The sequence below is a fragment of the Falco peregrinus genome, chromosome 6 (assembly GCF_023634155.1).
Source record: "Falco peregrinus isolate bFalPer1 chromosome 6, bFalPer1.pri, whole genome shotgun sequence".
NCBI classification, from domain to species: Eukaryota; Metazoa; Chordata; class Aves; order Falconiformes; family Falconidae; genus Falco; species Falco peregrinus.
In genome coordinates, this window is record NC_073726.1 from 27112377 (window position 1) to 27137700 (window position 25324).

Here is a 25324-nt window from a genome sequence, read left to right on the forward strand (position 1 = left end):
TCCTGTAAGTCCTTTAGTCAATTGCTGCTTAAAAGCAAGGTAGAGTTAGTTGATTTAAATTCTTTGCAATATACATTAGACCCCTAAATTCTAATTATGGGTTTTGACACAGCCTTCCTCTGTGGAATACTGCATAGCAGGGCTGCTTTGGTTTCCCTGCCTTTGCTCTGAGCCCTCTGAGGATCATTTAAGAATTGCTTTGAGGTAGTTTTTAGTAGCAGTTAATTCTACTAATTTCCAAAGCGACCATTTTCCATTGGTGGCTGTGCAAGTGTCTCATAGGGGATGCTGCAGACCTGCAAGTATTCTGCTGAAGTGAAATTTGATTTTTCATTAAGATGAGAGTTCAGTCATGTTTCTTCAGGAAAGTTAAATCCTTACTTTCATATCTCCTACCCATTACTCCTCATGCAGTAAAACTACAACACATTCTACTCTGAAGAAATGCTGATTATTAAGGGTGTAAGAGTGCATGTGTTTTGCTGTTGGAATGGGGCTTATTTCGGTGCAGAGGGTAGTGGGATATGTTGATTTCACAAATAGTTTTATTCCACCTTTAGCACATTTTCTTCCTTACTTCTGAAGAGAGAAAAAATTCAGTTAAGTTAAAATTTTCCCTTTTCTCTGTGTAAGTGTTTACTTGAAAACACCCACAAAAGTAGACATGCTAAACTTGAAAACCAATTAAAGGTAAAAGAAAAATATCAGTGTAATAGAGTTCTTAACTTACTGCTGCCTGAGGGTAGTGTGTGGTAGTAGAGTACCAATGATGTTAGAAAAACAAATTGTTTTCACATGCTGAAGGTATCTGTTGAGAGAGATAATGTGGAATGAATTCTCGTGTTTGTTGTATGCGAGTTCTTTTTGTCTTCCTCACAGATATGCTCTCAGGTAAAGAAACTAAGTAGTTTGTTTTACAAAACCAGTTCGGTAGTCCTATCATGAGAAAAATGGAAGACAATTTTTGTATAGCAGGAAGGTTACTACCATGTGCTTATGAATGTCAGCAGCAAGAAAATGCTCCTTTTGAAGGGAAACCTGCCTAGTGGTGGTTATCACACTAGCTCAGTCTAAACTCATACTGAATCCATAGACTATAAACTGTTGACACCTGGGTTTGGGTAAGATCCATGAGTAGAAATCAGGGGTAAAGATAAAGGAGCTGCTGCTCATCTCCAGGTGCAGTGCTTTGCCAGGTGATATGGGGAGGAAGATTAAAACAATTGAAGGAACTTCCTTCCCCCAACCCCCTAGTCCTGGGGGAAAAAAGAATAGTCCAGTGCACTTGACCAGATCTCCTGTTCCTTTTCAGGGTGCAAGGAAACCATGGAATGATTGAGATTGGAAGGGACCCCTGGAGGTCATCTGGTCCAAACCCTCTGCTCAAGCAGGGCCGCCTACAGCCAGCTGCCCAGTAACATGCCCAGACAGCTTTTAAGTGTCTTCAAGGATTGAGACTTCCCAACCTCCCTGGGTGACCTGTGCCAGTACTCGGTCACCCTCACAGTGACAGAGCGTTTCCTGGTGTTCAGAGGGAACCTCCAGTGTTTCAGTTTGTGCCCATTGCCTCTGGTCCTGCCAGTGGGCACCGCTGAACAGAGCCTGGCTCCGTTCCCCCATTTGTACCTTCCCTTCAGGTGTTTATGTCCATTGATAAGATTCCCCTGAGCCTTCTCTTCTGAGGGCTGAACAGTCCCACTGATCATCTTTCTGTTGGCTTCACAAAGAGCTGGAAGCCCACACAAGTCTTCCAAGCCAGTTCTGGTAGCATGTGTGCTCTGACTTGCTTAGGTTAAGAAATGGAATTGGCTGGCTCCTGGCTGTAAGCATCATGTAGCAGCTGACACTTTGCTTGAGAGAGCATGTGTAAGGACTAAAATCTGTGCAGGAGAATAGCTTGATGTGTGTGTCCTTGAATATTTGGCGTGGAGGTTTGTTTTTCAGGTTTTGAGGATGCAGATGAATTCTACCAATGTTAAATCTTGAATTTTCATGCTTTCATCAATGAAAACATTCTTGTCAACTCCTGACGTCCTAGGTATTTCAAGTTTCCAAGATACCCTGAACAATAAAGGAGTTGTAAACAGAAAATTAAAATCCCTATCCTCTAAGTAGAGAAGGCCAGACAGTTACAGAATGTATTTCTGTATTTTAAGTTACTTAATTTCATGGTTTGTGAAGTAATAAGCCAGGAATGGGGTACTCCAAGCCCAATTTCTAGTAAGTCCTTTCAATAAGATGCTTTTCGTGCAGCACTTGGTAAATACCAGTAAGAATTCTTACCCAAGAGCGTAACAGTGATGTATTGCAGGAGCCATGTCCTCTGAGGTTGTTTGTTCAAATCCTCTTGTTTATTATTAGCTGGAATGCAGGGCTGTGGGCTGCAGTGGAGAACACTAGCATGGTGTCTGTGTGACACTTCTGATTAACAAACAGCATCTTTGTTTGAATATCTGCAGATCGTGTAACTGTAGAGGGACCGTGTCTTGAAAAAGAAGGAGCACGTGTCAAGTGGCGCGGTTATGTGCAAATGCTGCGAGTGGAGGAGGAGAACTTCCCCGTTCATTTGTGATAAACTGGTTTAGAATATGCTCTAGAAACAGATTTACTTCATGAAGACTAAAACAGAGCATTACAAGGACTGGGCAGAAAATCACGATCTAAAGACTGGTAAAATGTTTTTTGTTATATGCTGGTCTTTAATTGTTTATGTTGTACTGTTTTACTTCTCTCTCGTTTCGGATTAGTGACATCTCTGAGTTTTAAATACTTAATACTGTGAAGACAGATAATTATGTTTAATGATGGAAGAAATGTAGCTCAGTTAACTTCTGTAAATGCTGTTTTCCAGAGGAGGAGTTGCTGTGCAAAGGGGATTGTTTCTCTAGCTATTTCATATTATGTTAAGAGTTCTTCTCTGTGTGTGAAAAGAAAAATGAAGTATACGGAGTAATGCTTAACCTTCTTTTGTTCAGAGCAGGCTTAAGATTTCTGTGCAGGTATTTACTAAGATTTTTCCTTTTGAATGTCGCCTACCCACAACAAAATACTACTAAGCATATGTCATGGCTTTTATTTCATTGTTTGTGGGAGTGGACTGAAAGGAAAATAAACAGCCTTGGTATAAAAGGGACTTTCTGATATGATCGGAGTCTTACAAAATGTTTTGTTTATTGCTCTGATACATGCTTTGAATGTGTAGATGTGTAGCAGCTGGTGGTAGTGCTTGCAGACAGGAATTTGTGCCAGTGCAGCTCTTTGTGCAGTAGAATGTGTAATGTGCAAACAAGCAAGAATTTGAGTGAAGTAATGGAAAACAAATTAACATGTTGCAAGACTTTTGGGGTTTTTAGACTGCTCCACAGTTAAGGAGGTAGTGTTGATGGGTCAAAGAACAAAAAAGGGGAAAATCTCATTTTCAGAATTTGGGATAAAATTACATAGGGTGCTATGTACTTATCCTGAGCCACACAGAAATAGGCATTACTTGTGGGGGTGCTGGTCAACAGCCAGCTGAATACGAGCCAGCAGTGTGTCTGACAGGACTTGAATATTATTGTTTTATACACACACACATATATATATACACACACACAGAGGCCAAGAAGGCTTGTATCCAAAACAGTGTGGCTGGCAGGGCCGGGGCAGTGCCCGTCCCCCTGTGCTGGGCACCGGTGCGGCCGCCCCTCGGGGCCTGGGCTCAGGGTCGGGCCCCTCAGGGCAGGGGGGACGCAGAGGGGCTGGAGCGTGTCCAGAGCCGGGCAGGGGCTGGGGCAGGGGCTGGGGCAGGGGCTGGGGGGGGGGCGGCGGGGGGAGCTGGGGGGGTCAGCCTGCAGAGGGGGGGCTCAGGGGCACCTGGTGGCTCCCTACAGCTGCCTGGCAGGGGCTGTAGGCAGGGGGGGTCGGTCTCTGCTCCCAGGGAACAAGCGCCAGGACAAGAGAAAACAGCCTCAAGTTGCATCAGGGGAGGCTTAGATGGGGTATGAGGAAAAATTTCTTCACCAGAAGTGTTGTCAAACCCTGGAACAGGCATCCCAGGGCCATGGTGGAGTCACCATCGCTAGAGATATTTAAGACACGTAGACGTGGCAGTTAGGGACGTGGTTTAGTGGTGGGCTTGGCAGTGCTAGTTAATGATCTTAAGGGAGTTTTCCAACCTAAACAATTCTATGATGCTACTTAAATTTACGGCACGTCTGTAAGAGGCAATTCATTATGCTGATGCATAAGCATTATAATGTACCTTGTACTTAACACACTCTTTCGATATGTGTAAAGAGCATTCTGAGGCTCTTGGTAGTATCATTTTGTGCTACTTTGATGAGGGACCTAGTGTTTGGCTGTTACCTTTTCCAGGTGAGGTACTTTTAAGTAGCCAGTTTTAGGCTGTTTGAGGGAGCATATCACTAGTGAGTTTGAGTCATCCCAATGATCATTCCCGTAAGTTGTATGACTACCTTTGCATGGACTGGAGATGCATACTCAGTGGATTGCAGATGGAAATAACTTTTTAAAATGATGTGCCTTACAGTTTTCAGTTCTGTAGCTGAACAAGATTAGAAGTCATGCAGAATTAGGCAAACAGGGTTTAAACTACAGGTACTTAATAAACCTGGAAGAGCAGAAGCTTTTCTTGTAGGAAAGACCAGCGTTTTATGGTTTTACAGCAATTCGTCATGCAGCAGTAGCTCAGTTTCGTCAGGCTGGGCGATGAGAACCGGGTGTTACTGCGGGCTGCTCCTGTTAGTCACCCCTGACCAAGAACAGCGGAGCTGCAGCCAGGCAGTCATAGGCTGTTCAACTGCTCCCTGGCTGGTGGAAACACAAGGGATAGTGCTGCCAGTTCCTTCTCCTTTATTTTGGAAAACTAAGTAACTGCTGGGGCTGCAAGAAGGATCCTCAGTGTTCGGTTTGATAACAATATATTTTATTTTTGTATTTTGTTTATTTTATTTTTCTCTTTTTTTTTTTTTGCCTTTGCCCCCACCTTAAGGAAAAAAATATTTTAGGTGGGTAACAACAGGACCTTGGATCAAAGGCTCTGTGGTGTCTGTAGATGCCTACATCTATAGCTACCATTCCTCCCCATGAAAACAGAAGGGAGAAGATGGCACGAAGGCAAGAGTATGGCAGGATTATATCTGTTTTAGTGGGATTGGATCTGTCAAACTGTAGCTCTGTAGCTGTACCTGCTTTCTTGCAAAAATCCTTGAGAAAATTTTTTACTAATATTCCGAATGTCATTTTTACATCTATTTGTATGGCACATCCTTATTTTCTCTTTAACAGTGTTTATTTTCACTTGGATCTGTTGTTTTGCCATTAAGTATGTCACTTCTGGCAGTTGATCCATTCCAGTTAGTCTTGCATTGATTGTAGAGGAAAACTTTACATATTTTTGTTTGCAGTATGTCTATTAATATTATTAGTTCCTCCTCACTAAAATTTACTGCAATTTCCTTTCTTCCTTAGGATTGAAAGAATCTGCAATTCTGGAAAATTAAGTTGTTCTCTCCAGTATTCCTCACAAACTGCAAGATACTTAGAATTGCAGCTGCTTAGTAGGAACTAGGCGTTTCCAGTTAGTTTTTAAGTTTGCCTAAGAAGCCTGTTTGTTGTCAGTTTTAGCAATTTATTTTAATTTAGCTTCATGTTTTTCAGTTTTGATATCAATTGACTGGACTGGACAGGGGTTTTGAAATTTTAAAAAAATATAAAAAAACAGCTTTAAAAATGAAGCGGTTTGTTTTAAATGTGTTTGTGAGGTACACAGAGACCACCTAGTAGTGGATAGCAGGGTAACACCCAGACTTCATCTTTAAATTTGTTGCTACTAAGTAATGCTGGCATCTCCAGATCACTTATTTCCTCTCAGGAAATAGCACTGGAGACTAATGAAGATTGTGTCCTTGTGTAAGACAAGCTTAATTTTCTGCCTGTGCCACTTCTTACATACCATCACCAGTTTCTGTTCTTGAAGAAATTGTCTTTTTCAGTTCTTTGATAATTGGTGGGGTAAGGACAGACTCTTAATAGAGCGACAAAAGAAGAAAGCTTGTACTGATGCTAGGCAATGCTTTCCTCTCATTTTGTAGGGCTGATGGCAGGCCACAGGTGTCTAATCTAGCAGGCCTGACACTTTCACAGTTTAAAATCTGGGAGTTCCAAATGAGACCAATTCAAGTCCCATCCTTAAGTATCTTCCTGCAGAAAAGCAGTAATCTGGCTGCTCTGTCAGTCCTTTTTCATTTCATTGCAGATTGGGATTTTGTTTGATTTTCTGACCCTAATGATGCTTCAGTTCCTTTGCATGCTGTGTTTCAAAACTTATAAATTGGCAATATTTGCAAATATAGAAAACAGGTTAGCATAACAGAGTGGTAAGGGGAAAAGACTCTCTAATGAGGAGTGTTATGTGTATGAGGCTAACTGTTCTGAAAATTTTGTTCCTGGTCTTTATGTTTTACCTTTTTCAAAAGCTAGATGTGTAACGCTGCTGCTTGGCAGGATTTTAAGTATGCTTGTTGTACCTTGTAAGCCTTACCAATGTGGGGGGTGGGGTGGTGGTGGTAAGTACGCTGTTTAGCATGCAGATTTTATCACCAGGTCATTGAGAATGTATTTCCTCAGATTTTATTCAAAATCAGTTCTCTGGTACTAGTTAATTGGCTATATATTAACGTCAGCCTCATCAGAGATAGCATGGTTTCCTGTATAATGTGGTGTTGATCATCTGTAAATGCTAAGTTTTGATCAGAAAATTTAATCATACTTGTTTCACATCTTTTAACTGGTTTCAGTGATATAAGACTTTAGAATACTAGCTATTTGTCTGTAATTCTGTAGTGATGTAGTAATGTTTGGTTTGGGGTTTTTTTTTGTGCCTGGGAAGACAGTTATTGAAGAATTTTTCTTGTTCCCATATTTAGCTTTTACTTTATTAGGAATGACTGTGTAATTTCTAACTTGGCGATATTTAAATAATTCCTCTTATAAGAAAAATCATATATTATGCTTATCTCCCAAAATATAACCTCTTGTCCCAGTCTCAAGCTGTTTTCTGGGTTTTCAGTATGGATGGATTAATGTAACATTAAACTATCTCAGTGCAGGTAGAAGGTTAAGATGATTCTGGCAGAAAGTCAAGAGGATTACTTTAAAGGCAATGAATATGATAATTTCCACACTAAATGTAATTGAATTGTCATGAGGCATAGTACAGTGCAAACTTAATTCTTATGTTACTTATGCAGAGGAAAGGAATGTCAGCCATGGCCATGTTTTCAGCATAAATCAGGATTCAAGTTTCTGGTGCAAAGACAGTTCTGCATTCTTTTAAGCAAAGGTTTAAACTTCATTTCAACTTCTGCCACTTATTCCATCTTTGGTGTTGAAGAGCTGTGCATGTCCCTTTGAGTAAGTTTTCAAATAGAAGTAACAACCTATTTTTTATTTCTGTTAATTAAAAATTGCTTTTTACTTGAATATGTCAACTAGTATGTATTACAATATTGACTACTTATTATTCAGCCAAACTCTTTCTCAAACGAAATCTAATCTCTCTTTTACTGGGAAAATAGTCATAGGATTTCCCTGACACACACGCACTTCTTTAAGCCCAGCAGCAGTCACGCTTTAAACAAGTAAGCTTTTCCCCCATATCTGTCCGTTGGAGAAGCAAAGATTAGGATTGCTCAGTAACTGAATTCTCTGAAGGAATGTCGGCTTTCTAAGCAAGCATATTTTTTTAAAATTTTAAATTTTAAAAGTTTACTATTAGAAAATCTGTAATTGGCCTTCTATAAACACTTACTGTAACTACAGTTTTCTCTGTGTCTTACAAAAGAAAATGCAGTTTAGTTTTTATTATGGTTACTTTAGCTTCCCAGTTTGAAAGTAGTACTAGGCTCCATCTACTACTTTATGTCAGGTTTGATTCAGTTCAGTGGGCATAGTACATCAACTAGTAGAGGATGAAAAATAGATTGTTACAGTTGTTGGGGAACATTAGTGCTTGAATGCACTCAGTGTAGAGTTCCGTGTGTGCCCTTGTGTGGTGACAGCGCTGGGGGGGGGTGGTGGTGGTTTCTAGAAGGGCACATAAGCGTTCTGTCCTGGTCAGCCTTCACATAAGTAGCTGGGGTAACAGGGTCCCACAGTTGCTATAAAGTTGCTTCGGAGAAAAAACAAGCTGAAGGCAAACTGCTTTGTGTCCTGCAGTCCTCTTTAAGCTTAGGGGTAAAGGTGGATCCAGCACCTGAAGGAGCAGGAGGACCAACGCACTGCTTGGACAGCCCTGAAGGCTGAGCAATATGAAATAAATCTACTCACGTCTCCTTACAGGGAGGAAATAAATTATTGGTCAGTGTTGGGGCAGAGAGATGCATAGCTTCTAAATGCAGCAGATGTCAATCTTAATCTTTTTTTTTTTTTTTTTTTTCCCCTCTTCCCTACAGTTGTGTAAATGCACGTGCACTGGTTCTGGTGCACACTGGAAAAAATGGCAGAGCTCAATGTCCTCGCTAATAAATGGTAGAAATATGATTGGCAAATGGTGGTGACAAGCAGAAGGGAGCCAGAATGTGGAAAACAGAATGTTAACTTTTGGAGATAAGTGAAAGCTTTAAAGAAGCAGTCAGGCTTCCCATTGGGGAAGTTTGGGACAAGCATCGCAGTTGCCTGAATGCTGGTGCTTGTGCCCCTGATGGGGTTTACTGAGGTTCTCTCTGTGTTCCCCTAAAAAAACTTAAAGTGAAAACATGTAGAGACTGTGCCAGATCTCTAACAGATGGCTTAGAAGGCCACCCCTGGCACAACTTGTCTAAGTAGCTGAGAAATACATAGGTAAATCTCATTAAAGAAATACTGAGTTTAAACATATAGATGTGTTAATAATGTCATCAATAGAAAACTGTAATATCTGATCCATTTTTCTATTTCATGGCCCAGGTGGATGATATGTACAGTTCCTGAAGTTCAGTATGTTGGCATGAACCAAATAGTGAAGAAAAAACACATGCTTGGACTTATTTTTATAACAGTGTGTGCTGAAAAACTACTGCAAATGTTTTTAAAGCTTTCCTTGATTTAGACTTTATTGCCTTTTAACAATTGAGACACTCAGCTCTTGAATCTCGCAAACTTATCATTGATTTGCCTCATTGATTTCAAATCATAATCACAGTTGGGATATTGAGGTGCATGATGTTGTTGAATGTTCAAAGCAGCATCTTTCATACTTTTCCTTCCTTGGTGCCCTCTTTACATTCCCTTCCATGTCCTAGAGATGGTTTCTGCCAAGGGAGCAATACCAAGGAATCTAATTCAGTTGCACGTGCGGTTTGCTTCACCTTGTCTTGATAAAACCAGTTTTATGTAAACTTTCTTCACTACTGTAGTAAACAGCTGCATCTGCAGTGTACTGATGCTTGCCCACACATCCATTTTTTTCTTGCCTGTCAGCCTTCTGTTGTCATATCCTTATGCTTATTGAAACTCTGGGTTGCACAGGTTGCAGTTCTGATACTATAATGAAATCCTTCCCTATTTTCTGAGAAATATGTGTTAAGCAATTTCTCGGATGAAGTCATGTAGTATTTCTTCAGCGTTCATCAGGGTTCTTATCCCTGTCTACCAACCCTGTAAATAATTCACACTTCTGTTATAAACCAGTAGTGTATGTTTTGGCTTTGTTTGACTAGGTCAGGGGTCCTCAAACTACAGCCCACGGGCCAGATACGGCCCCCAGGGTCCTCAGTCCGGCCCCTGGTATTTACAGAACCCCTCCGACACCCCCACCCCCCCCCACCCCCCGCCGGGGGTTGGGGGGGAAACCAAGCAGCCACAGATGACTGCCTGCCACTTCATCCACGTGCCGGCCCCCTGTTTAAAAAGTTTGAGGACCCCTGGACTAGGTGAATGTTTGTGGAATTAGCAACTAGTAGCCTCTACTGTGTTCTTCAGTCTTTCAGTTAGTGGATTGTGAGGTATTATTTATTTTTTGTTTGTTTTTAGCTTTTATTGAATACCTGCTTTGGCGGAGAATTGGGAACATTCTAAATTCAGCAATTAGGATACCATCCAGTAATTTTATTTTACTCTGAACAGTATTCAAGACATGCACCAAGGTCATATTTTGCTTTAATACAATTGTTTTGGCATTTCTCCATCCAAGTAGTGCCTCTGAAGTTGAAGATTATTTCCCAAGTATTTAGCTGCCGTTCTTTGTTAACAAGGGAGAGAATCTGAACAGCACTATTTTAATTCTCCACAGGTGCAGATGCTGAGCAAGATGCTGCTATCAAACTTGCCCAGGAAAGAGCAGAGATAGTTGCCAAGTATGACAGAGTAAGTGAACTCAGTAATAATTTTAAAGACATTTCATAATTAATCTTAGTAATATCTGTTTAAAAAATGAATCATGGTTCCCACTAGCTTTTGTTTAAAATAGTCTATGTGCAACTAATCTGATGGTTCCATGATACGCTGTCCTCTGGGTGAACTAAATTCTCTTTCCATGGGGGATATTCTGGATAAAGACTCAGTCAACTCATTTTTCAGGTGCATGGCAAGTTGCTTTGGGGCTATTTTACGGTAGTATAATCTATTAGAAGTAATGAAACTGGGGTGTTTGACAATGCTCGGTGTATCTATGAGATCGGAATGACTCTTATTTTACTTTTTATTTACTTAATTGTTTGGGTTTGGTAATGGAAACATTTAAATCATTACAGAGAACTGCACTGTTTGTCAGATTGCTGTGAGGAATTGAAATACCTTAGTTGTATCTTTTTTTGTCTTGAACCACTTGTCAAGTAAAAGCCTGGCACAGAGTATGCCTAGAATGCCTACACCACACTCACATATTCTTTTAACACTTGTGGACTTTGTAAGTGTCATTGGAGTACTGAGCAATACACTTGTTTGTAGAATTCATGAAATGTTTTACATGCTAGACCGAGTGGTGGTTTGCACAGTGTGCACTTAAGTGAGTGGCTGTGAGGTTGTTTTTTTTTTTTTTTTTTTAATAAGGAAAATACATGCACATGCATGGTGAGTTGACCACGACTGGACACCAGGTGCCCGCCAGACCTGCCCTATCACTCTTCTCAGCAGAACAAGGGAGAGAAAATTAACAGAAGGCTTGTGGGTCAAGATAAGGACAGGGAGACATCACTCACCAATTATCATCATGGGCAAAACAGACTTGAGTTGGGGAAATTAGTTTATTACCAATCAAAATCAGAGTAGGATAATGAGAAAACAAGAACTAAATCTTTAGAACACCTTCTCCCCCACCTCCCTTCTTCCTAGGCTCAGCTTCATTCCCAGTTTCTCTACCTCTCCCCACCAGTGGTGCAGTGGAACTGGGAATGGGAGTTATGGGTCAGTTCATCACACATTGTCTCTGCCGCTCCTTCCTCATCAGGGGGAAAACTCACGCTCTCCCCCTGCTCCAGCATGGGGTCCCTCCTGTGGCAGACAGTCCTTTATGAACTTCTCCAATGTGAGCTCTTCCCATGGACTGCAGTTCTTCACAAACTGCTCCATCGTGGGTCCCTTCCACAGGCTGCAGTCCTTCAGGCACCGACTGTTCCAGCCTGGGTCCCCTGCCATCATAAGACTGACCAGCAAACCTGCTCCAGCCTGGGCTCCTCTCCTCACAGGGCCACAGGCCCTGTCAGGATCTGCACCAGCATGGGCTGCCCATGGCTCACAGCATCCCTTGGGCATCCCCCTGCTCTGTCATGGGGTCCCCCACAAGCTGCCCCACTGTCACCCTCCATGGGCTGCGTGGGCTTCCCCATGGGCTGCCAGGGAATCTCTGCTCTGGTGCCTGGAGCACCTCCTGCCCCTCCTTCACTGATCTTGGTGTCTGCAGAGTTGATCCTCTCACATATTCTCACTCCTCTCTTCCGCTGCAATTGCTGTTGTGCGGTGTGGTATTTTTCCCCCTTCTTAAATATGTTATCCCAGAGGCACTGCCACTGTCACTGGTAAGCTCGGTCTTGGCCAGCAGTGCTTCTGACTGGGTATGCCAGCCTGGAGCCAGCTAGCGATGGACTGTGTCGGACACAGGGAAAGTTTCTAGCAGCTTTTCACAGAAGCCACCCCTGTAGCCTCGCCCCTCGCTTGCTACCAAAACTTTGCCATATGAACCATGTACACTTTTTGTTCTGAGTGGTGGCCTCTCTTCATACCCAGCAACCTGTGCATAGCTCATACCGGAAGAATATATACCTGAAATATACTTAAATTTCTGCAAGTCTTAGGAAATTTGGTCGTCGGGGTAGAAGAGAAGAACATGAGTGAATGCATCATAGAGGGAAAAACCTCAGTGCTGCATTCTGTTTGATAGCTGCTGGAAGTCAGCAATAACGTTAGCTCAAGACTGTCAACAGTACGTGCTGTTGTCAGGTGATGGTTCAGGATAAATGGACAATGGAAATAAAACAAGTAGAAGGCACTCTGTAGGGACCTTGATGGACTGTTTGGAGGTGAACAACAGGTGTGAGATTATTATGAGTCTCTGGTTGAAATCGGTGGTTGAAATTTATTCTGTGTAACAGTGACCAAAAGAGTTTTTCTGTGATGAAAATACTGTTTGTAGGGACTGGGAGAAGTGTGCTGCTCTCCTTTTTCTTGGATGGTGAGTTTAGGACTAGTGTTTTGCTCCCCCTCCTCTACCCTACTACCAGTGTATCCCAAAGGTTATGCTTTCAGTGGTTGAATCCTGTCTTCTGTGTCTCAGCTTATTGTTTCATAAACCTTAATATGACTCTTTTTGTTTTCTTACCCCCCCCCCCCCCCCCCCCCTCTCTTTAGGGACGGGAGGGTGCACAGATTGAACCATGGGAAGATGCTGACTATCGTCTTTACAAAGTCACAGATAGATTTGGGTTTCTACAGTAAGTAGCAAGCTTGAAAAGAAAGTAAGATTAAGAGTTTCCTACTATTACTGTTTATGCTTTTTATTGTATTGCCTGTGTGCTGAAATTTATTATGCCTTTTAATAGATCTTCTGGAAACTGCTGTGTAAGTTTTGGGTGATCTTTTACTGTGCTTTTCAATTCCATTTCTAACTGGGTTTTAGTTCTGTAATTTGATCCTGCGTAGAGAGTGAAATATTTTTGAATATTTTATTTGGGACTGAAATTGCTAGTCTACAAAAAAGGTATTTCAAGCTCAATTAATCTGCAGATAAAATTTGGTTTTAAGTAACTGTGTTATAGAAACAAACCTGAAATTTTTGGAAGGATTTTTAAGGATTTTGTTATAATGTTGATCTTTAAAAAAAATCCCAACACATTTTAGATTACTCACACAGTTGTTCATATACAACCATTATCTGAATCCTTCAAAGATAAATACCATTTTACTTCATGTATTTAGTAACTTTACTGAAGTCTCTGCTGATTTGGGACCTGATGATGCATCTTAAAGTCAAGTCAGAAAATGCCAGAATCCAGATCCGTTTACCCTGTGGGTACGTCCTTTGTAACAAAAAAATCTCTTGTTTTTTTGGAAAATAAAAGGTGAGAGTATTAAATTATATTGGGATTTTTGTGGCTGGCAGATATGAAAATCCAACTTGCAGAAACTGAACACAAGCTGATTTGCTACTTTTAGTAAGATCCAGTCAAGACTGCTGTACTTGGTGTTTGGCATTTATGTTTGAATGTGACACTGGAAGAGGTTTCCCAGAGAAACTGTGGCTGCCCCATCCCTGGCAGTGTTCAAGGCCAGGCTGGATGGAGCTTGGAGCAACCTGGTGTAGCGGAACGTGTCCCTGCCCATGGCAGGGGGATTAGGACAAGATAGTCTTTAAGGTCCCTTCCAACCCAAACCATTCTGTGAAGTGCAGTTAGAATCCAGAAAAATCAGTGCTGATCAGAAAACTTAATAATAACTATGTGCTTTATAGTACTGGGGGTGGAGGGTGTGTGTGTGTGGGTGGTGGTTTGGGAGGAATTCCCCCTCCCCCCCTTCTATTTTGTAATGTCATTGTTTTTATAGGCTGTCAGTTAAGTCATTTTTACCTGTAGACTGCCTTTGCTTCATCAGGGTGAGTTAATTTGGTGTATGACTTCCAAACAATTCTGTTTTACACAGAGAGGTACGTCTTTGTGTTGGTACCACGTGAAGGTATTCTTAATGCAGAATGGATTTAAGAATTGTTTCTTGTGCAGAAGTAATTGAAGCCACCGCTAGGTTCACCACTGACTTCAGTGGGAATTGATTCATGTGCCTTGAGATTTGTGAGTGGATTCTTGATTTTGGTATCCTAATGAACTCCTGAACTTTTCCTGTTACTTGTATTTAATATTAGCCTTTTTGTTAGGCCTGGAAGGATGTTCGTGTCTGCTGCAGTTGCTGCTGCAGTCAGTTTTCAGGACTCTTGTGTTTCCTGGCTTCAATGCGATGGTATGTTTCAGATGCAGTTATGAACGTGCTGCTTGGCAAATCAAGACATGCCAGTTTCTGTGCTGCTGTAGGCACAGGCTACTGTGGGCACCCTTACATCGCAATGCAGTTGTTCTTGTGATGTAGTAGGGTAGGTGAACCATAGTGATTAGACCATACTTCCTCCCTAGTAATGTCTTTAGTCACCAATGCAGACAGAATTCATTCTCTATATAGTCACCTTCAAAGATCAAAAATCTGAAAGATTTATAATAATGAAGACTGCACAAATTAACACTGTGTGTAGGTACTCTGTCTCTTCACTATTTGTGGAATATTTTTGCTTATACGCTATTTGATGTTGCATTATACGGCAGATTTTACCTGAGAGTGCCATCAAGGTTGCTTTATGATTCTTTAAAGCAAATTCATTGCAAATGATGTTTTTATTTTCCGGAGAAATAAAAGCTCTCCTAATAGGAGAGCTATAATTAAGCTAAACATATCAACTGTCTTTCCTTGAAAAAGCATTATATATTGCACTATAGATTTTACCTATGGTCTAGATTCATGTATACTGTGACACTGAGCCTGTGCAATCTTCTGTTTCTGAAAGAAACTCCTGTTCCTATGGGAATTTGAAATTAAGTGGTGTATACCAAAAGTCTCAAATGATTATCATCCATGAGAGCCATAATTCCCTGTGACCTATCGGGTGTTTACAGTGTAAATTAACAAACAGCTGATGCAGACTGAAAACTCAAAATCTGGGGACAGTATGAAACTTGCTGTGCTCTAGTTAAATTGAGATCTGCAGTGATTTGTAACCTTGTTTATATTTGCATCTTAAAATACCAATTAGATGAAAAATGTCTTTTGTATCAGAAGGCTGCTGAAAGTGGGGAACCTGATGGAAAATTAGGGCTTGTTTTCTCAAGTGCCATATCTCTCTATTACTATCAGTATTTTATAAACTTTTTTTTTTTGGCTATGTTCTGTCTGCAGCTTTCATTGGCTCTGCAAAGGGGGTGCATTCAAAGTTCAGCTGTTTACTGACAGGGCAGAAAAGATAGGTTTAGAATAAAGCACTCAAACTGCCTGGGTAACTTACCACCAAGGAGAATATGGGAGAAAGTAAAGACTAGAGATTTTCAAAGAGTTTTCAAAGTTTTGGTCAAATCTAAGATTCTTCTGAGCCCTGGTGTCCTTATTTGTGTGTCAACTTGGGGAACCTGAAGACACACTTCTATTGTCCTCCTGCCATACCAGTAGAAGTGGGTAAAACTTTTTAGATTTTCTTCTGAGAGCATACTGAGTAGCAGAGGGAAGGTGTCTGTCTTTTATGTAACGGTGTAGAAATCGCTAGTGATTGGAAACAGATACGACATTTCCCTTCAGGTGAAATACCTCATCTTAAGGCTTACTTTCATTTAAAACCCATGGATGAAATATATTGCAGCTCTGGTTGATTCTGATTGTTGTTGTAGTATTTATTGTTTACAGTAGTTAGGAACATCTTTGCACTGTCTTAAAATTTTCATAGCTGCTGACTTAAGAACACTATTTAATTTGTTCACTGTAGTACTTTTCTAATTCTGCAAATGAATATGGAACTTTATTGACTTTGGATATTAAAAGGAAATTGGTGTGGACAGGTTATTAAAATAGCTATATACCTATTTGAAACAAAAACCAAAAAAGCTGAGTTGTTCCCTAAATTCATTAAGTATTAAGAAAGTAAGTTCAGTGAGAAGTGCCGAAGCATTATAATAATGAGACTTGTTTGAAATTAATAAAGAGAAGTTTTAGAGGGAAGTTTCATATGAGAAGAAGGTTTCCAGCAAACATGCTGAGCTGTGAAATAATCACCTAGGGAGCTGAAGGGGTCTGTCTCTTGGTTTAAGATCAGATGGTACAAACCAAAAGGCACCTCTGTGAGGAGTTTTGTCAATGGGATTGGCAAAGATAGGTGCATCCCCATGAGTAGGAAATCAAGCAAGGGGGACAGGAGGCCTGCATGGATGAGCAAGGAGCTGCTGGCAAACCTCATTTAAAAAAAAAAAAAAAGAGGAAGTTTAGAGAATGTGGAAAAAGAGACCACTTGGGAGGAATAGAGGGATGTGGTCAGAACATGCAGAGAGGTGACGAGGAAAGCTGAGGTCCACTTGGAATGGAAGGTCATGGACAACAAGAACAGCTTCTTCAAGTACATCAGCAGGAAAACAATGACTAGGGAAAACGTGGGCTGCTGCTGAATGAGGTGAGTGCCCTAGTGACGGACACAGAGAAGGCGGAGTTAGTGAATGACTTCTTTGCTTCTGTCTTCACTGCCAAGGCCAGCCTTCTGGTTTCCCAGACCCTGGAGGGCAAGAGAGGAAGTCTGGAGAAAGGAAGACTTTCCCTTGGTGGATGAGGATCAGGTTAGAGATCAGTTAAGCAGACTTACAAATCCATGGGCCCCGATAGGATGCACCCCATAATGCTGAAGGAGCTGGCGGATGTTATTACTGAGCCACTCTATCTTTTCTGAAAGGTCACAAAGAAGAGGAGAGGTACCTGAGCACTGGAGAAAGCCATTGTCACTCCAGTCTTCAAAAAAGGCAAGGAGGACCCAGGAAACTACAGACCAGTCAACCTCACCTCCATCCCTGGAAGAGTGATGGGACAGCTCACCCTGGAGGTCATCTCTAAGCATGAGGAGGAAAAGAAGGCTATCAGGAACTGAACATGGATTCACCAAGGGGAAATCATGCCTGATCAACCTAATCACCTTCTACGGTGGAATGACTGGCTGGTTAGACAAGGGGAGAGCAGAGGATGTTGTCTATCTTGACCTCAGCAAGGTTTTTGACACTCTCCCATAAGATCCCCATGGGCAGGCTCAGGCAGTGTGGGTGAGGTGGGTGGGCAGTGAGGTGTTCTGAGAACTGGCCGAGCGGCAGAGCTCAGCGAGCTGTGACCAGCGGTGCAGGCTCTGGCTGGAGGCCTGTAGCTCGTGGTGTTCCCCAGGGGTCAGTGCTGGGTCTGGTCCTGTTCAGCTTCTCATCACTGTCCTGGATGCAGGGACAGAGTGTGCCCTCAGCAGGTTTGCTGATGATACAGAACTGGGAGGAGTGGCTGGTGCACCAGAAGGCTGCGCTGCCATTCAGTGAGACCTGGACAGGCTGGAGAGCTGGGTGAAGGGGAACCTTGTGAGGTTCAACCAAGGCAAGTGTAGGGTCCTGCACATACGAAGAAACCACCCCATGCACCAGTACAGGCTGGGGCTGACTTGCTGGAAGGCAGCTCTGAAGAACCCTGGAGTTCTGGAGGACAGCAAGCTGCCCATGGGCCAGCAGTGTGCTCTTATGGCCAAGTCCCAATGGGACCCCTGGGGCACGTTAGGAGGAGCATGGCCAGCAGGTTGAGGGAGTGGAGTGGATCTTTCCCCTCTGCTCTGCGCTGGTGTGGCCCCGCCTGGAGTGCTGTGTCCAGTGCTTGGCTCCCCAGTTCAAGAGAGACAGGGAGCTGCTGTAGAGGGGCCAGCAGAGGCTACAGAGGTGGTGAGGAGACTGGAGCATCTCCCTGATGAGGACAGGCTGAGAGAGCTGGGGCTGTTCAGCCTGGGGAAGAGAAGACCAAGAGGGGATCTTGTCAGGAGGATGGGGCCAGGCTCTTTTCAGTGGCGCCCAGTGACAGGACAAGGGGCAGTGGGCACAAACTGCAGCATAGGGAGCTCCTTCTGAATGCAAGGGAGACCTTCTGTACCTTGAGGGTGGCAGAGCAGGGGAACAGGCTGCCCACAGAAGCTGTGCTGTCTACTTCTCTGCAGACATTCAAAACCCACCTGGATGTGATTCTATGCAACCTGGTCTGGGAGAACCTGCTTTACCAGGGGTTGGACTAGATGATCTCCAGAAGTCCCTTCCAACCCTGACCATTCTGTGATTTTCTGACTAAATTGTAATGGGTGTGTTTTCAGTAGAGAAGCTTACAAATTGCATGAAGCGTGCATGAACAAGAGTGAGTTAAAATCTCATTGTTGGCTAAAATATAGAAAACTTGGTCTTACCAATTACTGTTGTTGCAAGGCTGTAAAGGAGTGGTGGCCATTATGGTTTATTTAAGTCATATGCTGTTGCGGGCAAACCAGTCTCAACCGGGGGAATCTTTTACGTAATTTAATTTATTGCCAAATAACACAACTGGATGGATACTGGGCAGGGGGATCCAGAAACATAAAACTTTTAATGGATACCTAGGGGAAACACCTCTTTCCCCTCTGCCTCCAGGACAAACTTCCCTTGCTTTTTGCTGTGGGTTACCCTTGGCTCACCCTAGTTCCTTTGGTGAAGCAACAGGCATTGCAGGGGGGTTGAAGTCCATCATGTCATGGCTTCTTTCTGCTGCTCCTGGTTTCTTGTTTTTGTCTTCTGTCTCTTGTCTTACATGTTTTCTGCTGCCCCAGTGTGGGTCTCTTGTGGGCTGCAGTCCCCTTGGAGATGTCCCTCCTGACCTCAGCATGGCACACCTCCTTCCAAGAGTGCATCTCCAGCCATGTTCCCAACAACATATTTCTGTATGATCTATATGAGAAGCAAAATCACCTTTACTTCTGCCCACATCTTCATTTCTCCTGCCTCTAGCAGTTGCCATGCTTTTAAAACTATATTTTAGTAGCGGTGTCACGGGTTGCTCTGACTGAAGTTTTGGCATATGGTGGCTGGGTTATTGCAGTTTCAGAGCCGGCTGGAGCAGCCATGACTGGCACAGGGCAGGTCATGGCCCCCTCCCACACAGGTCACCTCTGCAGCACCTGGCTATTGAAACCCCACCAGTTCTGCCCAGTACACGTAGTGATGGGAACTGCCACCCTGGGTGCGGAGTCAAGCACTGGAAACTCACTGACACAAAAAAGTAACTGAGATACTGGCTGAGGAAGCAAGGTTTTTCTGTTGCTACCAGAACACTGTAAACACAACCATAGTTACTAGGTTGTCTGTAGTAAAACCCGACGGTGTTTTCTTCCTTCTGTAAGGCTGAGGATGTATTTGAAGAGAGATGCTTTCAGTGTGCTGTTTTCCAAGGGGGAAAAAAGACCTTTTCAGAGTCCAGAGGTCTCAAATGACTCTGAGGACATAGATCAGTTCTGGGAGCACTATGCTTCGGATGCTGATGTGCCTTCTCATAGCTGAGATTATGCTGCACGTGGTCCATGTGGACCCTGTTGATGGCTCTTCGTTTTTTCCAATGCAGTATTCCCAACCCTGTTACATTAATCTCAATTTGAAAAGCAATACAAAAAAGGTCAAGTAGCATTGGTTGATCTCAATACAATTTCATACAGTATTTATTCTATTAGGGTTGTTCATCTTAATGTAGGACTTGTTTCTGTCAAGTACTGTTGGTCTTCCTCAATGTCACCTCGTATACATGGAGTAGTGCCTATTAAAACTTTACTCTTGCCTTGCATAAGGTTTGTCTCAGAGGAGCCCATGTCCGGGAGCTTATCTTAGTTATGATCAAATATTTCTTATAGGTGAACTGTGGTTACCTATAATCCTAAAAATACATATTTTCCTTTTAGAGAAAGGCAGCAACTTCCCTGCCCAACAGTTGGGTACTCATACCCAAGGCATGGTCAGTGTTCAATACCATTTTTTTTCCATTAAAAATCCTGCTGGACTCCTGCTTTCACATTATAGTGCAGGAATGCTGAATAATAGGGCTTGTGTGAAAAAGTCATTAATTTTTAAAAGGAACATTTTTTTTGTCTTCCAGGAAATCTAGCACCAGTGTTTGTGTGTACATTTTACCAGTGTTTTGATATGATTGAATAATCTTTTCTAGAAAATGTATACTTGAAACTGTGTCTGATGGATAGTTTGTTCTGTACCTGTTGTTGATTGATGCCTAGCACACTATCTCAGGGGACCACCGTAGTGCTCAGATCAGTCTCAGTCTATAATACACGACTTTTTCAATCAAGTGTTTTAGGAATGGGAGAAATGCCTTGGATCTCTTCACAGATAGTCATAACAAAAACTGTTTCAGCTGGTTTTGGAAATTAAGAAAATGGAGTATGTTTGGTATCCATGAAAATATGTTTTTTATTTGAGCGTTTTTCTTTTTTTTTTCCTCTTGGATTTGTTGTGTCTTTTTGGTCAACATTGTCAAGCCATTGTGTCAAGCGACTTCTCACCCCCAACCCCTGAGTTAATCAAAAGTTCTCATTTTATGCTCAGAATAAACACAGAAAAGCAGTACAGTGTTGCAGTTAAAGAAACCCACAAAACAAGTAGAAAACAAAAAATAAAACCCCTACTCCAGAAAACTGGACCCATTGCACACCACAAAAAAACCCCAAACAGAACAGTTCCCTTCTGTCATATCTTAGAGTCTGGCTAGATTTTAAAGTAAATGTTCTTAATCTTTTCACTGTGGACTGTTCTTTCATAGAAACTTTATTTACTTTCTAGATACTTCACTTTGCAGTTTTTCTAGCAGCAGGCACTGATAAGGGGATAACTTCAGGGGAAAAAAACTAAAGGAATTTCTGAGTGTCTTGAAGCTCATAGCAGGCATTCCAGTCATGCCTTGGGATCTGGGCTTTCCCCCTTCCCCCTCTTTGAATTCTTTAGTTGATTTGTTACTGGTTTGGGATAGTTAAAAAAGCTACTAGAATTAATATTCCTTGAGTAGTGGCAAGTTCCCAACTACTACTAGGAATATTTTAAAAGATATTTGATTTCTTTTTTAAGCCTACAGTTTAAATAATATCTATATTAATTTGTCTACTTAGAAATGGCAATTATATGATTATTTTTATAGTTACATTATTAAAGGTCTTAAAGCAGCAAAAGAAAGCAACAAAACCAAATGCCCGTCAACATTTTGTAAATAAATAAGAATTTAAACTTTAACTGAAGATCATTGAAGCATATATTTAAAGATATATTTCTGTGAATGTATCCTTGTGTTTAGTTTTTGCCAAACTTTCTGGCTAGCTACAAGGATCAAAAAACTTTGTTCTTTCCCCCTCCTTCCTTCTCTGTCAAATATTAAGGTCGAATGGTCACAAGAGCACTGGTTGATAGGGGTTTGCAAAACAGTTTAAACTTTGTACATTCTCCTGGAACAGGGTAGAAGCTGAAAGCAACATTTTGCAACTCAGAAGGTCAACACCAATTTCATGTTTAAAGAGCCAGTCCTCTTTTGGGCCTTTCAGCACCCAGCCGAAAGTCAGAAAGCAGGATAAGCAGAACAGCCTCAGTTTTTTCCTAGGATAGCACAGAAAACTAAAATTTGAGCAAACAGCTGGCTCTGAACAGCTGGAAGGCATCTTGCTTAACTTAGGGCTCCACACCAGTATGCCCCTGTTCAATATACTGCCAGGTTCTGCACTTCTTTGTACCATAATCTCTAAGTCATTGAATGACATTCCCTCTCAAGGATGAGACATCAGCTGGGATCATTTGTTTGGTACCTGTTGGAACTAGTTATTTCAATCTTTCATCAGATAGTGACCAAGCAAAAAGTATTAAAAAATAAATAAATTCTGCCCCTTTCCTTTTGAGTTAACAATTTGGATTTATATTATCTGGTGTGTATATTCTGTTTATATACACACAAGTATGTATATTCTTGTCTGATTGTTTTATTTATCTCTTTCTGTACATCACCTAGCTGTAGAAGGAGGTGTTCAGTTTTATAAGAAAACTGTTTAAGACCACAGTTGTGCTGTTCTAAGTAAGAAGAAAATAGCATTACTTTTTGGAATTCAGGGCAGATACAGCTCAAGGCCAAATTTTACTACTCTACATTGGGAAACATAATTTGTGACTAATACATGCTGACTAATATATTGTGGGAAGCATTACAATTGCTCGGGTCTTAATAGCTATAAAGTAGAAATAACAGAAGAAACTACAGTTTATTTACTGCATCTTTACAAGAGCTTCTTTCTTGCCATCATTCATTGATGAACGGCATCAGCTGAATTGTCTTGTTAACTTTTCACAATGAGCTGTGAAAATCAAAAGCTGTCATGATATCACTTTAAAAATGCAGCAGTTATTTTCAAGACTTTTATTTCTCCAACCTGCACACTATTAATTCTTTTCAGGTCTTGTTAATATCAAGGTCTGTGTTAACTTGTATTGATAATTGTTATCTTACAGCATTAACCAATATTGTCAAGTTTTGTGGTCTATAACTTGGCTGATTCACCTTAAACATGTTTTTCTTTTACTACCTGTTCATTAAATGGAAACTGGGTATGTATGTGCAGTGTGGCAGATGCTTTTATGCTGATGAATATCCAGGGATTAGCGTAGTGAGGTTGGACAGATTGGATTTTTGCAAGGTTGTTTTTGTTTGGTTGGTTTTTTTCCTCTAGTGAAGGAAAAGATGTACAATAGGAGTACTAATGGTAGAAAATACAGATGTGTGGGTTGTTCCCACCTGCTAACATTCAGAAAGCTCTCTTAAAAATTTGGGTTAGATTGTTGTATGGCTCTTATAATACCTCAGTGGTGATCCTGACGGAATCATACCAAATTACAGCAGCTGAGAATCTGACTCATACTCTTATTCTTTACCCCTGAGTCTCTTAAAACAGTGAACATGCCTTTAGAGTAGTTTGATGATGATGGAGATTATTGTGTTGCCAGAGATGCTTTTTAAATGCAGAATTAGTTATTCTTTCCTTTGCTAAGATAGAGGCCTATCTGCTCTCTTCTATCAAACTTTACTCTTCAAAAATATGTATTGTGTTTTTATTAGCTGCAAAAATGAGCTAGGAGAGCAAAGAAATGGAGAGCTCAATCAAGAATTGTGAGATACTCCATTAGATTTCTCCAAATTAAGCTATTGATTTTTTTTCAGTATTATTATTTTGCCCTGAACTTTTTAATAGGGAGCAACATGATAAGCAACTAGTTGTCCTCTCCTTTGTTCTGTTTCTTGGTAATTTATAGATAGCCTTGCTGGAAAATAGCCCTTGTATCTAAAATATTCTTTGTGCATCCCCTAATACTTTCTACAGTGCGCCTGTTGAACCACGTGTCCAAGGACAATAACTCTCACACATCAAACCTTGCTGATTTGAGTAGGTACACAGGTAAAGTCTCTCTAGATAAGAGATATAAGTACTGATTTCTGAGGGTTCTTGACAGCAAAAGCAGTTATGCTGAGATGCCAAAAGCTTTGGGTAATAGAAATTAAAGAAGAGTGGTAGCTGTTATTTGGTAATATTCAAAGTAGTATGTAAAGAATAGGAGTTTTATATCATTTTAATTTCCAATTTTTAGTAGAAAAGTCTGTACATCAAAGTTTAAGGAAAGAGCTCTAAGGTTATTAGAGCTGCAGGTGTTATTGTTCATAGTGACACACAGCCACTATCCCTAATTTTCTAGGTACAGTAAGTTTTACCAAACACATTAAGTGACATGATGATGGGCTAAAAGAACAATGATATATTTAGTCTTAACAGTTCAATTATAAATAACTAGTTGATCTTTAAGGTCCCTTCCAACCCAAAACCATTCTATGATAAATGTACATCTTACTGTATTGTGGTCATTCAGTAGGGATTTGCTGTCATTTTCCTCTCCTCTTTTCTTCTCAGCTTTGTGAGACAGGGTCAGGCCTACTTGTCAGGAGGGTGGCTTAATTCTTTCGTGCCTTGGGGGAAAAAAATGTGCTAAGTTCAGCCTCTTTCAGCTGCCAAAGAAAAAAAAAATCACTTCACTGGACTGATTTTGCTGTGAAATATTAATTGCTAATCAATGTAACGAAAAACTGGTGTTCAAAAAAACCCCAAACCAACCACAAATTTCAGCTCTATTTAATTTTCTTCCCTTTTGCTCCAATGTACACTGAAGATACTATTTTTATTTAAGGAGAGAAATAGAAGTTTTCTTGGGTTAGTAATTGACATTCAGAATGCTGCTTTTTTTAGGTCCATCTTCCCAGCATTAGAGAAAATCTTTTTTTTTTTTTTTTTTTCTCTTTGCATGCTTTCACAGGGAACTACTTCTAAATATTTTAATTGCATTTCTGTATCACAAAGCCTGGTTTGAAAACACAGCACTGATGAAATCATAACAAACATTAATGAAGAAGTTTTACAAATTTTACTGTTTATCAGTTATGGAACTCCTGAGAAGTTGAAATGAATCTCTGCTTATTATGCAGCTGTGAAATGATGGGGCTAAGTTTTGGAGACATATGTTTTAGAGACCAAGGAAAAAAGGGAGTTTTATTTAAATGTCACTGACAGTGGAAGAGTACATTGGATTTGCTGTAAATTTTACTTAGTCGTTATCCATCCTGATTGTTTTAGTTTACAGCTTTGCTTCCATGATGGACAGTGCAGTTTGATCTCTGCATTCATCTTCTCTTATGGTGGTGGTTGCATTGTGAACCTTTTCTTTACATGGATGTGTTTGAACTTAATTCTAAAAGCATGAGATGTTTGTGGCAGTTTTCAGTAATTGCTTCCTTAAATTGATCTTATTTTGCAATAGCAAATGTTTTTGAATGTTTCGGTGGTGCAAGGAACTCTTCAATGTTTTTGCTGTTCACTTTTCCTCACACTTGCTATTTTAACAAGTATTTCTTGCCAGCCTGATGGCAAAAGTAGCCATTTGCTCAAAGGTGTTCCATGAAAATTGTCTAAACCAGACCTAGCAGAAGGGAGAGGAATGCCAGACTTTCTCTCCCAGATGATCACCTGTGAGTTTAACAATCATATAGGATCTCACAGTATTTGCACACCACTTGCATTCTTGGTGGTAGAACTTCACCAGAAGAAGGAGGAAGGGTCAGTCTTCTGGTTTTGGCTAGGTCACTGTTTGAGACAGGCTTGCTTTAGAACCTCAGAAAGCTAAGGAGGCTATTTGAACCCAGAATCGGCTCATTTTGTGCAAGGCTTGAAGTT

The 25324-nt window shown here is 41.1% G+C and overlaps 1 protein-coding gene across 3 annotated transcripts in view; it reads left to right on the forward strand.

The window, feature by feature from the left end:
* USP6NL (USP6 N-terminal like) overlaps positions 1 to 25324 on the forward strand; it is a 130647-nt gene that overhangs the window by 47715 nt on the left and 57608 nt on the right. For 2 of the 3 annotated variants that reach the window (XM_055807939.1, XM_027790530.2), the window contains exons 3-5: positions 2460 to 2670; positions 10274 to 10347; positions 12826 to 12908. In XM_055807939.1, coding sequence (XP_055663914.1) covers positions 2613 to 2670; positions 10274 to 10347; positions 12826 to 12908 — 215 coding nt within the window. In that variant the 5' untranslated portion in view covers positions 2460 to 2612. The remainder of the gene's footprint in view (positions 1 to 2459; positions 2671 to 10273; positions 10348 to 12825; positions 12909 to 25324) is intronic. The other variant, XM_055807941.1, reaches the window with a different exon arrangement.